At 31.6% G+C, this 17,022-nt stretch overlaps 1 protein-coding gene across 1 annotated transcript; it reads right to left on the reverse strand.

Moving 5' to 3' along the window:
* Window positions 1–3,463: 3,463 nt before the first annotated feature.
* On the reverse strand, window positions 3,464–11,815 carry LOC130808661 (uncharacterized). The gene is made up of 2 exons (XM_057674119.1): window positions 11,690–11,815; window positions 3,464–4,351 (listed from the first exon to the last, which is right to left on the reverse strand). Exons 1-2 carry the CDS (start codon window positions 11,813–11,815, stop codon window positions 3,464–3,466), a joined length of 1,014 nt encoding a protein of 337 aa, XP_057530102.1.
* Between the last annotated feature and the right edge of the window lie 5,207 nt (window positions 11,816–17,022).

A 17,022-nucleotide genomic window follows, 5' to 3' on the forward strand; every position in this document is an offset into this window, starting at 1 on the left:
TATTTTATTTAATAAATAATAAATCGCCCACACGTTTGATTAGATGAATATGATTCAAGACCAAGTATAAAACCATCAATCAACTCCCGCACTCCTATCTTAGAAGGTGTTCTCTTCAACTTATTTTTTGACTTATTACTTATTCTTATTGGAATCAGATCAGATCAGATCAGATCAGAACTATTCAGATCAGATCAGAAATTTTCAGATCAGACCAGACCAGATCAGACCAGATCAGACCAGACCAGATCAGATCAGACCAGACCAGATCAGATCAGATCAAACCATACCATTATTATTATTATTATTATTATTATTATTGTTGTTGTTGTTGTTGTTGTTGTTGTTGTTGTTGTTGTTGTTGTTGTTGTTGTTGTTGTTGTTATTATTATATTATTATTATTATTATTATTATTATTATTATTATTATTATTATTATTATTATTATTATTATTATATTATTATTATTATTATTATTATTATTATTATTAATCATTATAACTATGTAGTATGTAATATTAATAATAAGACATAATAATAATAATAAATAATAATAATAATAATAATTATAATAATAATAATAATAATTATTATTATTATTATTATTATTATTATTATTATTATTATAATTATTATTATTATTATTATTATTATTATTATTATTATTATTATTATTATTATTATGATAATAATAATAATAATAATAATAATAATAATAATAATAATAATAATAATAAATAATAATAATCATTATAACTATTCAGATCAGATCAGAAAGTTTCAGATCAGACCAGACCAGATCAGACCAGACCAGATCAGATCAGATCAGAAAGATTCAGATCAGATCAGACTGAATCAGACCAGATCAGACCAGATCAGATCAAACCTTAGTAAATTTAGATCAGACGAAGAGAAAATGTCCTTACTCTTTTAAAGACTAACAAAATAAATTCAATCTCATCCAAGCCCATAAGGAACTTGAGTCAAAGATCAATCAAGACCCATTCACTTTACCAATTAGGCGTGCATTATTGAAAATTTTTGAAATACCTAAGCTAAAAAAAAAATTAAATAAATAAGCTAAGAATTAAACTTTTTCCAAAAGTAAGCGTCAAAATCACAAACCTATGGTTTGGAGCTGTTCGCAGTTACTAACTGCGAACAAGTCAAAAAAGACAAAATAGTTGCTCGCAGTTACTAACTGCGAACAACTATTTGTCATGTTTTGACTTGTTCACAGTTAGTAACTGCGAACAACATGTTGCACAAAAACAGGTCAAAATAGCTGTTCGCAGCTGTTGTTCTTAGTTTGTAACTGCGAGCAGCTATTTTGTCTTTTTTGACCTGTTCGCAGTTAGTAACTGCGAACAACTTCAAACCATAGGTTTGGAATTTTCACGCTTACTTTTGGAAAAAGTTTGATTCTTAGCTTATTTATTTATTATTTATTTTTTTTTTGCTTAACAACTTCAAAATTCCATTATTAACACAACAAGTCCTAGTCACACGTCCAACTATTATACTCCCTCCTATTCCTCCCATTAGTCTCATTTTCAAATATGGTCAAATCACCCTATTAGTCCCATTTCTATTTTTAGTATATATGTTTTACTCTTTTACCCTTACTCACATTACTTTTTTACAATTATACCTTCATTAACCTCTATCAACTAACCCCTAATAATCCTACATATTCTTAATAACACATTAATTACATTTACCTACCCACCCATAATTAACCTTTCCCTCCCTCTTTGTAAACCTAACCCTAATATCTTCATGTAGTCTCATTTGGCAGTCTATATCTACCTTCAAACCGTAGATGTTCTTCATACCTCATTTGTTCTTTGATCACACTTCGTTTACACATTAATTCCTGATATTCTTATTCGGTTGTTCTACGATTTTGTGGGTTTGTTCTTCGATTTTGTGGGTTTGTTCTTCGTTTTTGCGTGTTTGTTCTTCGATTTTATGGGTTTGTTCTTCAAAATCTGAGTATTTCCAGATCTGAGTTTGTTCTTCGATAATTCGATTTTGTGAGTATGTAATTTATGATATTCATGTTTTATGTTCCTCGATTTTTTGGTTTGTTTTAGGTTTGTTCTTGATTATTTTGTGCCTTTGTTCTTCAAAATCTGGGTTTGTTCTTCGATTTTTTGGGTTTTTTCTTCGTTTTCGCGGGTTTGTTCTTGGATTTTATGGATTTGTTCTTCAAAATCTGAGTATTTTCAGATCTGAGTTTGTTTTTCGATAATTCGATTTTGAGGGTACGTAATTTATGATATTCATGTTCTTATGTTCCTCGATTTTTTGGTTTGTTTTGGGTTTGTTCTTGATTATTTTGTGCCTTTATTCTTCAAAATCTAAGTTTGTTCTTCGATATTGTGTGTTTGTTCTTCGATTTTGTGGGTATGTTCTTCGTTTTTCCAGGTTTGTTCTTGGATTTTATGGGTTTGTTCTTGGATTTTTGGAATGTTGTTGATGATTTGGTCCGTTTTTTTTGCTGTTTCAAGGTCTGGCTTTGTTCTTCATTAGTTTGTGCGTTTGTTCTTCAAAATCTAGGGGTTTGTTCTTCAAAATCTAGGTATCTTTTTGAGTTTTTACTGATTTTTTTCCTTTGTTTGTTCAACTTCTGGGTTTCTTGTTGATGTTATTTTTTTTTTTTTGGTTTCAGGATCTGTGTTTGTTCTTGATTATTCTGTGGGTTTGATGAACACTGCTAAGATTGTTGATGATGATAGCCCTAAAAGGGTTCATGATGATTACCCTAATTATCCTGATGAATCTGATGATGACTATGAATCATCTGTTGAGACTAATCCACGTTGGGGTCGAGAACTGGATTCTAAGGGTGAACCTAACTACACTCCAGAACCGAACGATCCTAACCATGTGTATAACTCGAAGCTGTATTTGCTGAAAGTGATTGTGAGCAGGAAGAATGGCTTGATAGCCTTGGTACATTTACAAGTATGTTTATGGTCATTGATTGCATTTTTTTCTTGGCTAATGATGAAATGAATTTTTGAGTTGTTGTTTGAACTAATGCATTATTGAATTCATGCCCAATGAATTTATGTGAGGGCAAATATTCTAGGCCACATTCATAGCATTATTCTATGCATTTGTTGATTTTAGGAGGCTTGGTATTGCCATCAGATTTGATCTTGAAGGCTACCAAATGCCAAAACCAAATGATCATATAAATAAGGCAACTCAATGATGAACAAAAAATTAAACTTGAGAGTAACTACTAAACAATCATTGTTTTAATTTAACTGTAATTCCAATACAATTGTTTCACAATAAACAACATTAATTTTTATACTTGTTGTTTGAATTTGAAACAAATGCTTCCCAAAATGTATTCAAAAGCTGTCCAAAAAGTGTCCAAAAGTGTGATTGATTGCTGTGTTGTTGGCTCTTACTTGCTGTCCAAAATGTGCATTCCTCCCTTGATATTTTATGTGTTGCTGGCTGTTTGGTTGTTGTTGTCCATGTTGATTCTGCCCTGTGTGACTTGAAGTTGTGGTTCAGTGACTTGAACATCCCCTTGAAACCCAATCATTTGGACTAATTCTTTAATTGTTTCAACGCTCACCTTAGTTAGCAAGTGTTGAAGTGAATCAAAAACCAAGACTTTGTCCACAGACAAATAATCTGGCAATGTTCCTTCTCTTGCTTGTTTGGTTTTGTTCATGTGTGGTATGTGGTAGTCAAAACCAACTTTTCTTTTGATGACTTCAATCATGCAAGCTTGTAAGGTTATGAACATAAATCTCAAAGACTGAGGATTTAAATTCTTAAATGCCAAGTTCACAGCTTTTAATAATTGTCGTACATTGTATGCTGCCTTTTGAAATTGTAATGCTTGAATAGATCTAAAGAAACCAAGATCTAACACATTCATGTCAGGTGAATTTGGTGGTTGTTGCACAAGTTGGATATTAAATCCATCTTTTGATGCTTCATCAACAAATTCCTTGTCATTGGGTGCTATGTGAGGCTTTGCATTATCTTGTTGAATTATAATGTCTTTTGAAAACATACTAGGCCATTTAGCTCTGATTGTTGGTATGACATTGGTTATGAGCATTACCCTCATATGCTCTTTAGTGATTGATCGAATTGGTTTAGTTTCTAATTCTCCCCTCCTCCTGTTCTTTGAGCTCCTCTTCGCAGGTTCCTGACTTATAAAAGGCCACATACCTATCTTTCCATCAAAAATCACATTACCATTAGATGAATATATTTGTTTTGCTACAGTACACATAAACATGATCTTAGAAATAAACCTTTTCAATTGAATTTCCCTATGTGGCTCTACTTCACTTAGAGCAAGATAGTAAGTCTATGTTTCACGGGTTAGATAGAAATATTTTTCATCTATGTGAATAATGTTATCTTGTGATTTGAATTTATATGCATCAATTTGTTCATCATAGTAACACTTAGAAATCGCAAAAAAATAACTTGTACAACTTATTTTTTCTAGTAAGGGCCGGTTTTAAAGGATTTATGTGCTTTATGATTTTCTTCTTCTTCCATCTAAATGCAGTTGATTCTGAGACCCCTATTTGTTTTGCCAGTGAATGCTGCGTTGTCTTGAGTTCACATCTGATTGCTTTGAATTTGTCATCATCGAATTGAATCTTGTTACTTGGTTCTCTTCCAATCCTCTTACTCCCCAAGTTGATTACTGTTTGGTTGGTGTTGATTTGACTTTGAACTTCCTTCCATAACCTTGTTATGGTTTTCCTACAAAGTTGAAATTCAGTAGCTAGTTTGTTGATTGTGTCAAGCTTTGGTCTTCCTTTTTTGTTGATGGATGAGAGAAGTTTTTGCATAATTTGGGTTTTTTGATGTAGAGTAACATCTTTTGTTTTACCCATTGTGTTTCTTTGATATGCAATTAATGTGTGCAATTGATAAAGCATATATAGAGGATTTTTGATTTTTTTCCCTCCTGAGTTGTTGTTTTCTGTTTTCAATTTTGGATTTTCATTTTTTCATGCTTCCCTCTCAAATTCCTGTTTACCCTACATTTGATTTTTTTTCCCTCTTGAGTTGCTGCTTTCTATTTTCAATTTTGGATTTTCATGTTTTCAAGCTTCCCTCTCAAATTCTGTTTACCCTACATTTAATTTTTTCCCTCCTGAGTTGCTGTTTTCTGTTTTCAATTTTGGATTTTCATGCTTCCCTCTCAAACTCTGTTTACGCTACATTTGATTTTTTTCCCTCATGAGCTGCTGTTTTCTGTTTTTAATTTTGGATTTTCATTTTATCATGCTTCCCTCTCAGTAAATCTGTTTTCAGTTTTTGGAATTTTCGGACATTTGGATACTTGATGACACAAATGGATTTGACAAATGTGGTTGTTTGGCATTAATTTTGTGGCCTAATTTTAATGCATCAGTTTATGTTTTGATTTTTTACTGAAGTCGATGAAAGAAAAAAATACGCAATCACATGATCAGCAAAGACTGACTATCCCGATGCTGTTGAAGAGTTGAAAAAGCTTGGGGAAATTAAGTAGTCGATCCTTATGTAATTTTATTTTGCGTTGTTGGAACCATTAATTTTAATCAATGGTGAACTATGTAATGTATGAATTCATGAATGTATTAATGAGGACTTGTATCAGATTTTCTATTTTCAGTATTTTCAGAATTATTTTCAATTTTCAGAATTTTTATATTAATTTTCAAATTTAAAAGGCAAATTTTTTGAAATTAGGAGGCAAAATTTAAATTTTGGAGGGAATCATTAATTTAATAAGGAATCATTAACAATTTACTAATTTACATTCTCTATCCTATTTAAGTGGTCCCATTTGACCCACCTAAAAATTGGTAAAAAGTCAAATGGGACTAATGAGAGAAATAGAAGGGAGTATCAATTTAGCCAGATACCTCATTTTCTTTGATTTAAATATTAGTTTATGCACCCATAAAATTTTTAAAAAGTTAAGGTCATTTACAATACCTCTGGTAGATAGGAATCAAAGTCTATGAACAATGGGAGTTACTTTTTCATACTCGATGCATAATTAAAGGAAACGTTTGTTCTTTGATCATTGATAATGAAAGTTGTCCAAATATTGTATCTTAGACAATTATAGACAAGTTAAATCATGTCACAGCACCACATCTACATCCTATATACCATTCAATGGCTCAATTTTGAATTAGATATTATTTGTTGGTTTTAAAATATAAATTTCATGCTTTTTGGTCACTTTGTTGAAATCATGTATTTAAGTCATTCGTGTTTATTATTAGCTAAATCTCTTGAAATCATTATTATTGTTATAGTTGTAGCTTTTATCATTATGAGTAACATGAATAGCTTATGCTATATAAGACTAAGTCTCAACCCAACCTTGTTCATGACCCATGAGTAATCCTAACCTAGAGTGTTAGAACACCGGTTGATTTTCAGTCTTTGCTCGGATAACGGAGTAGCTTGGAAGCTAAACACCACTAATTACTTCTTGACACCTTAAGAGTGTGCATATAAAGATTTTCAGTGTATGTTCAAATTTGATGATCCAACTCTACGATTGGTTGATTACAAAATGCGATCATGGAATTCAATGGTTTAAAAAAAGGTAAAGGCCTAGACATCTACACACATGCACTTCTTCCTGGGCCGATGGATACTCATTTCCTACACCAAGAAGGGAAGGGAACACCTTACGGCCCGTTTGGTACATGGTATTAGAGAGCAATAATGGTAATAAAACTAAATAATAAAAAGTTTGGTTGTTTGGATGCCTTCAATGGTAATGGATGGTAATAAAATAAGGTAATGAAATTACCAAAAAGGGTCATTTTTATTACCATCAAACAACCTGGTATTAGGCTGTAATGGTAATGAAATATTACTATGGTAATAAAATAAAGTAATGTTGTTTCGAGCTGAAGAAAAAAAATAATGAAGAAAAAATAGGTAATGTATGTAATTATCCAAAAAAATATTATTATTAAAAAAAGAATCATTAGATAGAATAATTTAGATACAATAATGCTTTTAGATACAAATATACAATAATGAAACTAAGAGTCATTACCATTTTTTATTACTAACAACCAAATGCAATCAATGGAATATTATCTTCCATTACCATTCTTTAGTCATGCACACCAAACAAAAGAATCTTCATTACCAATTCTCATATCCATTCCTTCATTACTATTGCTATTACAACATTTCATTCCCATTACTTCATTACCATCAACCAAACGGGCCATTAGGTTAACTCCCGTAAATGACAACTAGAAGATTTATTTTAATGCCTACCCTTGTCATGCATATCAGTCCTTGTCCCCCTTGTTGGTCTTTATTTTATTGCTTATTAGAGTCCACCTTAAATCCAATTTACCCAAACCTATATGTCACCAACTAAACATATGTTTTGACTTATTGCACCTTCCGTCTCAAAGTATTTGATCCCTTGTTACTACTTATGTTTGCTTGTGGTTAGAGATTAGGAAATCTATTGTTTGATTTGTGTTACCGAGTAATGTCCAAGGAAAAACCAATTAGACACCATCACTGAAAACAAACCCTTGCCCTAAACAAAATCATTGTATACCTATTTTGCCTACTTCGAATTGCGTTAAACACTAAAGCAAATTTCAAAATTTTGATCTTTGGTTCACTTGATTAACCAATCCAAAACAACAAACCTAGCCTTACACAAAAACTTATTCTTGCAAACTTTTGACATCGCTTTTGAAAAAGAGAAACTTATGAATGCATGAAATTACATCCTAAAATTCATTCCAACCATCCCAAATCACAATTTTTTGTCAAAAAGGGTCATTGTGATCAAACACCATTCAACCTACTTTACTTCCAAATAAAATTTAATCTTTTCAATATTTGAATTTAATTTTCCATTTGTTTTGGTGAAGATTGAAATATCAAAGAAGGCACAAATAGCAAATAACTCTAAAGCTTTAGAAAACCCTAAATTCTAAATTTAGCAGTATAACGTTTATGGGTCGAAACCAAAGGAAGCATTAAATCTAATTTTATCTTTATTTTGAGTCTACTAGGTAGCAAAAAGTAAACTAAAGAAAATAAGGATTGAAATATTTGTTGTCACGAATTTATTATGTTAAAATATCAATTACAATAAAATGGGGAAGCAATTATTTTTTACTACTCGTTCTTTAATCAAAAGCAGATCAAGTAGAGTTGACCATAAGTGGCCCGACCCGGCCCAAAAAATTGAGGGTTTGGGTCACAAAATATGGCCCGATGGGCGGGTTTGGACAGCCAATAAGTGGCCCTGTTTATTTTGGGACGGGTTTGGGATTTGCTATTGGCCCGCGGGCCGGCCCGGCCCGGCCCGAAATGAGGTAAATGCCCTAGTTTTTCAGAAATAAGAAATAACTGATATATGGGCTTATCATGTAATATGGCCCAAAATAATTCACGCCTCATTCATATTCCATCTCACTGCTCTCATTCATCTCTCAAAAATCAAAATCAGTAAACCCTACTCACTCTCAAACTCAACATCTCACTGCTCTCAAGTCTCAACTCTCAAAGACTCAAACTCAATCAAAAATCTTCATCAAGGTAATTCACTAATTCTATTTAGTATTTTCAGTTTTCTCAGTCTTTCCTCTTTCTTCTCTGAAAATGGCGAAATGTAAAGAATCAAAAAATGTATTTTCAGTTTTCTGTATTTTCAGTTTTTAATGGGAAAGAAGATGGCGAAGACTCTCTCAGAAAAATCCTTATTCCAATGCTATTAGAAATGTATTGAATATTGATGGTGATTCACTGATTTGGTGTATGTAGTTGCTGAGTTTTTAATACTTGATTATATATAATTAGTTGTATTCCAATTAGGATTGAATTCGAAATAATGGGGAAGAAGATGGCGAAGACTCTCTCAGAAAAATCCTTATTCCAATGCTATTAGAAATGTATTGAATATTGATGGTGATTCACTGATTTGGTGTATTGAATAATTGAGTTTTTAATACTTAATTAATAATTATATATAATTAGTTAATGCTATTGTTTTGAAGCATTATTTCTGATTATTTTGTATTTGTTTATTTCAATGACTAATATGTAACAATTGTATTTGTGTATTTCAATTATTTGTAATTTGTGTTTTTGATTATCTATAAATAATTTAAAATATAAGCCCGCATAGTACGGATTTGGGCAGGGAGTTTTCGGCCCGCGATTTGGCCCGGCCCAGCCCAGCCCGCACCAACGGGCTGATTTTTGCAGTAGGCCCGGCCCAAACCCGACCCGGCCCGTTGTTTGATCAGGTCTAAGATCAAGTTAGTAGGATTGATGACTAAATAAATACTACGTTGAATGAGGAATTACTCTTATCTTTTATCAAGTTTTTATCCTTGGCTCAAATTACTATTATAATTATTTGATAATCTAAAGATTTCTTCCATTGCTCACATATAATTATTAATTAATTCTATTATCCCTAAGAGTTCAATTAGCTAGATTGACTTCCCTAATTGATTATTTACTGTCATATAATAACTATGGTATAGTTTTAGAGCTAAAATAGCGATTTATTTGATGAGCACAAACAACTCAATATCAAACTTTAATATTAGATCTTTCATGTTCGTGAACATTGTTAACCTATTTATAATTTTTCTACAATAATCTCATCTATTAAGTAAACCATGAATAATCCAAACATTAGGGTGTATTTTTCTAGAGTAAACCCGATAATCAGACGACTTACTACAACAAGTTTTATTTTCTAAAATAAGATAAATTAAAATAAAATGTCAATTTTTTTAAAAAAATTTTTAGAAAAGTTTGGATTTTTTTTATTATTCATAATTTGTATGTAAATTTTTCAAATTTTTCTCTAAATTTACATTAATTTTCAATTCATTTTTTTTTCGTTCATTACCTATTATAGCAGGTCATCCGGTTACCTAAGTTTACTTTACGAAAATACCCCTCAAAGTTGGGATCATTCATGGTAAATCTGTACTTACTGTTGACTGAGTAAACAGGGTCGTCACAATTACTTCCCACGAAAACTAAAATTTCAGTTCCAAAACTTATGCAAATAAGTCTTTAGTTCTAAAACATAGTTAAATTAGCTAATTTCTCAATCCAAGCATCTATGTATCTAAGTAATAAGGTATTTATACAATTCACTTTAAGTCCAATATAACCAACACAACCAAGTCTAATATACATTTATCATAAACCTAATACAAAACTATGAATTCCCACGTGCTCAACTCAATATAACATCCTTAAAACTCAAATCAACTCTGCTAACCCATCGTTCCCCACCGGATCCGATCTGTAAACAGCTAGAAGATGGAAACAACATGGGATCAGATTAAATAGTATGAGAAGTAACAATCCAAAACAACAAAACACAGTAATTCAAAATAGAAGTTTAAAAGCAACATCAGTTTCCTAGATCTATATGCGCACAGGGAGTCTAGTTGAGAGGAACATCCATAACTCTAAGGCTATGTCACTCTCGGATGAGGCTAGTCAATATTTGAATGACAATTCGCCTCCAAATAGGGAGTAAGGGAGATTTTCCCTCTACTCCGTCAATGATCAGCTCGTGAGCCCGAACCATTGACCATATCAATATCAGCATAATCATTCATAACAACTTTATCAACAATATAGATTTCACAAACTTTAATAAAACAATTTTGAAAACTGAAGTCTGGCCAAACCCTTTTTAAGGGACTGCTACTACTCACTGCAAAAGATGCCTCAAAGTATCAAATTCAAATCACGGTATCACCTAGAAGGGTTCTTCGATGATCTCATCTCCTGGAGCATAACACGGTCACAGTATCACTAAAGAGCGCTTGATACTCCTATACTAATATATAACTTATTACATCTTCTGCTAAAACTATGATTTAACCAAGTCTCTATTTTAGACTTTCAAACTATTAAAATTGTTCATATGTTATGTTAACTTAGTCCAATTCATATGTCATAAAGACTTTTTAATCCAATAATCTAGAATTATCCACATTCTCATAAGATTACCCAACAATCATCATTCTCTTTATATTTCTATATAAAAACATAATTGTTCATTTATACTCAAATCAATAATTCTCAAAAGACATAGTCCAAACAAGAATATCACATTACCTATTATTTTATCGATGGAAAAAATTTCATCAACAAACCCGTAATATCAAGTAACCATCAATTTAATATCAAATAACCCAAAATTCATCTTCTTTATCAGGACGGCTATATACACTTAATCTCTAAGTAAATTAATTCATCTTATGTAGAAATAAATCTCGAGGTGAACAAGGTAATAAAAAAAAACTTAAGAAAGAAGGATGTTTATGTATAACTATATATGAAAACAAAAGATAAAGAATCAAGCATGATTTGTTAGGAAAACAAGGAAAATAAAATATATAAAGACCTAGTACATACTCAAATATCCAGCTAACATAAATATCGTAAAGCTATGTTACCCAATTTCTCATACTTTGTGCACCATAAGAATCTAATTCACCAACTAACTATGTTAACCAACCAAACTTTAAGGCCTAACATTGTTAAGACCTAGTACTATTCCAAAATCTTACGATGCTACCCAACTAAGAATAAAGTTCGTCCTCGAACTTAACCTTCTAAGACTAAGGAGATGCGAAAATTATCAAAGAGATACCTGAGCAAACAACCAGGGATAATCGCGTCTCATGGCATCTTCTGCCTCCCACATGGCTTCTTCGATGACGTGATTAGACCATAGCACCTTCACAAGCGCTACACTACCTCGACATGTATCACGCATCTTCCTATCTAGAATCTGAACGGGAGTCTCCTCATATTGTAAGGTGTCATCCAAAGTTCACTGTTCGGGCTGAAGAACATGTGAATCATCCCTGATGTACTGTCTCAGCTAGGATACGTGAAACACATCATGCACTCGATCAATACACGCAAGTAACACAAGTCGATACGCTACCTCGCCTATGTACTCAAGGATCTAGTAGGGTTCAATGAATCTTGGACTGACCTTACCCTTGCTTCCAAACCTCATCACACCTCTAGTTGGTGATAGTCGAAGGAAGACTTTATCTTCGACTTGAACCACAAGAGGTCGACATCGCTTATCTGCGTAGCTCTTTTGCCTATCGTGGGCTCCTCTCATCCTCTTACGTATCAACTGGACTTGCTCAATCGTCTCCTGAATCAAAGGCGGTACCACAGCTACCGTATCCAAACTATCATCCCAACATACAGGGTTGTGACAACTACGACCATAAAGTGCCTCGAATGGTGCCATCCCGATAATCGAATGATAACTGTTATTATACGAGAACTCAATCATGTCCAACTTATCATCCCATAAACCCTCAAAATCTAAGACGACTCGTAACATATCCTCAGTGTCTGTAGAGTTCGTTGTCTGCCCATCTGTAGTAGGGTTAAACACTGTACTCATCCTCAACTCAGTACCCAGAAATCTTGTAGTTTTTGCCAAAAATTAGACAAAAACCTTGCATCTCTATCTGAAACTATGTCTCGTGGAACTCCGTGATGTCTCATCACTTGCTGTCGATAAGCTAAAGCCAACTAATGCTTATTTCAGTTATCTTTCATCGAAATGAAATGTGCCGATTTTGTCAGTCGATCAACCATAACCCAAATCATATTATTGCCCTTTGTAGTCCTCGGTAGTCCACACACAAAATCCATAGATATCGATTCCCACTTCCACTCGGGTATTGGCAACGGGCGAAGCAAACCCTGAGGTCGACGGTGATCTATCTTGACCTTTTGGCAGGTCAGGCATATGGCAACAAAGTTAGCAACGTCCTTTTTCATACCATGCCACCAAAATGTTCTCCTGAGGTCTTGGTACATCTTGTTAGTACCCGGATGTATGGAAAAACATGAACTATACGCCTCTCTCAAAGTACGAGTACGTAGGTCTGGGTCGTTAGGAACAATTTGGTCGAACATTGTGTATTTGTGCTTACATTGCACAGGGGATGTAGGTTCAAAGGCTACATAGGCTTATACTTGTTTGGCTCAATTTTCTTTCAGATGATGTTTGATTGAAGATGACTATTTATTTACTATTGCTACACTCTTTTCTTATTATAACATATTATATTCTTAGAAAAAGTTACTATGATTTTAGTAAAGGATACTATGATTAAAATGAGTTACTTTCTCTGCATATGAAATTATGAAAAAAATAAAATTTAAAACTATAACATGCTTATGATTAACAAAGAGATGGTTATAAGATTTTTGGTTGAAGTATTTCTTTACTGTTTTCTTATTATAAGATACTATATTCTTGGTAAAATGTTAGTATGTTCTTGTAAATGTTTTTAATATAATAAATTGTGAAAAAGAGTTACTATGTTTTTGGAAAGAATTACTATATTCTTAGTAAATTATACCATGATTATAATGAGTTACTGCCTCCTCATAAAAAATTGTGAAAAAACAAACTCAAATTCAAGATGTTTGGTTGAAGTATTGCTTTAACGTTTTCTATATTATAAGATACTTTGTTCTTAGTAAAAAGTTAGTATGTTCTTGTAAAAGTTTTTAACAGATTATGTTCTTATAAAAAGTTACTATATTATTAATAAATAATACTATGATTATGATGAGTTATTATCTCCTCAACTATAGTTGGGAAAAAACAAATTCAAAATTATAATTTATTTTTGTTTAACCTCATAAAATACAAATAATAGCCTATGTAGGATTTGAACCTACATTCTCCTTATAAAGAAGAATAAAGTGCTATACCAATTGAGCTAATAGGTTTAATGAGTCATAGAAAGATCACTATAAGGGAAAAAAAGTCACTATGACAGATAATATTGAGAATGCTAGAAAATAATTTGATAATCAGTACGAAACAATGGGACCAACACACTCTACATCAAATCAACCTCATAGAAACAACAAATAAGCAGGAGACCAATTTTATGAAATGACCTAAAAAAACATTTTGATGACCTAAAAAAACAATCACAAAAACTATCAACACAAACAAAACCTTAAAAAAACAAAATTGAAGAATCAAAAAAAATTTAAGTCCATACGAACTACAATATGACGAATCACAATGTAAATTGAAAGAACTAACGTAGTAAGAAGGAGAAAATGCTCAAACAATAGATTAAGAACCACCAAAAAAACCCAGAGAGAGAAAAATGAAGAAGGAAGGATGCAAGAATTTTAGAGGAATGAAAACCAATTTTATGAAATGAATTGGTTTTATGTTTAAATAATTAAACAAACCAGATTGAAAAGTCATTAAAATGTGTGTACATAAAAGAATAAGCTTCGCCCAATTTTGACCATTGATCTTATTCCTTCTTACCGTTCTCATTTGATAAGTTTAAATGGTGTATTTTGGGGCAAATGAATGATAAGTTTAGTGTTAATGTATTTTGGGGGGTCAATCCATTTTCAATCCCGACTATTCATTAAGTTTATCGAATGACTGATATTAAAATTTTCCAAGCATTGGAAATGTGAGTTCTCAGCCGCAGGATAATAATCAAATGGTCACAATAGAGTTCTCACGGTTCTTATCATAAGAGAGTTGTCACCTGAACTTTATCATATATATATTTACCTGAACCTTTTCTCTCACACAGACACACAAATATATATATATATATATATATATATATATATATATATATATATATATATATATATATATATATATATATATAAATGTATATATATATGTACATATTTTAAGTATGTGTGTACACCTGTTACAAAATTGCCACTAGAATATGTACATTTAAACTTTTATGTGCACATGCTTTTAGTTTTCATCACTTTAATCGGTTTTCACATGACATGATATATACACTCCAACTCTACCATGTGCTTAAACTCGAAAGAAACAATGCACTCTTGTTCCTGATGTTTTCGATTTGGCTCTTAGTGAAAGGACGTTTTTCTCTTGGTGTATCTAAATACCTAAACATAATTAAAAAAAAGTACAATGGATTTTTTAACATATTATTGTTACCATAACTAAAATATAAGAACGACAAATACCTTTTTAAAATTTTATGCTTCTTTTTTTGTGACAACAGATCATTAATCATTTATATATCATATTACGCAGTTGTTGTAATCAATAACATTTTGTTATCGTGTTTAATATCATAGAAATTTTAAATTATTCAATTTAAAATCCGTTTGAACAACAAAACGCTTTAAAAAGGCTACTTGCAACATGTTTCGTACGTATGCATATTTTTTCTTGTCTATTTACTTAAAAGCAATATTAGTTATGAAATACATTTTTTTATAGTTGTAGTTCTGATATTTTTTTTCACTAATTTTCTTTTAATATTTTGTTAAAATCTAAGGTCACCACTTTTTGTCAATAAATTTATCATTCAAAAAATAATATATCCATCGTTCAAAACATTCTATTTTTCATAATTCCCGTAAACATTCTTTGTATGAACTTTTTTAAGGAGCAAAGAGAGTATACTTTAGTGGCTTAAAAAGCCTTAAAAAGTCTACTTGGTATGTAATTTTGCACATGTACTTATTTTTTCAAGTCTAACTATTTAAAACTATATTAATTACTAATTAGTATAGTGTTTCAAGTTTATGTCAAACAAATAAAAAATAACCTAATTTATGCAAGTTAGTGGCTTAAAAAGCTACTTAATACTTAAATTTACACATGTCTATTTTTCAAGTCCAACCATCTTAATACAGTAATATATACTAATTTGTTTTATGTGTCAAATTTCTTGTAAAGCAAACCAAGAATGACCTAGGTTTTGCAAATTAGAGCTTAAAAAGCCTATAAAAGGCTACTTGAAACGAAATTTCACACATAATATGACTATTTTATCAAGTCTAACTATTTCAAAATTGTAATATATACTAATTAGCGTTGTATGCTAAGTTTTATATCAAACAAATCAAGAATGATCTAGCTTATATAAGTTAGTAATTTAAAACAGCCTTAAAAAGACTACTTGACACTTAATTTTGCATATATGTCTAAATTTCAAATCAAGCTATTTCAAAACACTAATATATAATACTCCCTCCTATTCTTTTTAGTTGTCCCATTTTTTTATTTGGGCAGTTCACCTCTATTGTCTCATTTCCATTTTAAAACATACACTTTTAGGTGGTTCTCTTATTTTTTAATATTATAGATACCAAATGTTGCACATGGGTCTATTATTTTAGGTGGTCCCCTCATTTTTCTAATATTAAAAGTACCGAATATTACACATGGGTCTACTATATTAAGTTGTCCCTTCATTTTCTTAATATTTGTTCCCAAACCAAATGGGACAACTAAATTGAATTGGAGGGAGTACTAATTAGTGCTATATGCCAATTTTCATGTCAAATAAATCAATTTTGACAAAATTTATGCAAGTTAGCGGCTTAAAAAGCCTTTAAAAGGATACTTGACGTTTAATTTCCCATATATGACACATAGTATAGCTCGAGCTTTTTTAGTATTGCCTTATATGATTTGGGTAGTTATTCTCGTAAAGCCCAAACTTACTAATTTCATAATAATAACAACACCACACACCAACAATAGCAGTAAAGTAGCATTAACAATAGCAGCAGCAACAACAGTAGCGCAACAACAACAACAACAGTAACAACAGTAGCGCAACAACAACAACAACAACAACAGAGTCTCAATTAGCAGCAACAGCAACAGCAACAACAACAACAAAAGCAGCAACAACAACAATAGCAACAGCAACAACAACAATAACAACAACAGCAATAATGACATCAACAATAACAAAAACAACAACTAAAGCAACCACAAAACAACAGCGAAACTAGCAGCAACAACAACAACAACAACAACAGTAGCAACAACAACAACATCAGTAGTAGCAACAACAAGAGTAGCAACAACAATAACAACTACAATAACAACAAGCACAAAAGCAAAAACAACAACAATAGCAGTAGCGATAACAACAACAGTAGTAGCAACAA

The sequence above is a fragment of the Amaranthus tricolor genome, chromosome 1 (genome assembly GCF_026212465.1).
Source record: "Amaranthus tricolor cultivar Red isolate AtriRed21 chromosome 1, ASM2621246v1, whole genome shotgun sequence".
NCBI lineage: Eukaryota > Viridiplantae > Streptophyta > Magnoliopsida > Caryophyllales > Amaranthaceae > Amaranthus > Amaranthus tricolor.

What these genes read in the sequence shown, in the direction of transcription:
- LOC130808661 (XM_057674119.1), bottom strand. Translation starts at nt 11,815, where the DNA reads ATGCGTGATACATGTCGAGGTAGTGTAGCGCTTGTGAAGGTGCTATGG. An exon ending in ATCCCTGGTTGTTTGCTCAG is followed by an intron (nt 4,352 to 11,689) that starts GTATCTCTTTGA and finishes CGTGAAACATAG; the next exon opens with ACTTACTATCTTGCTCTAAG.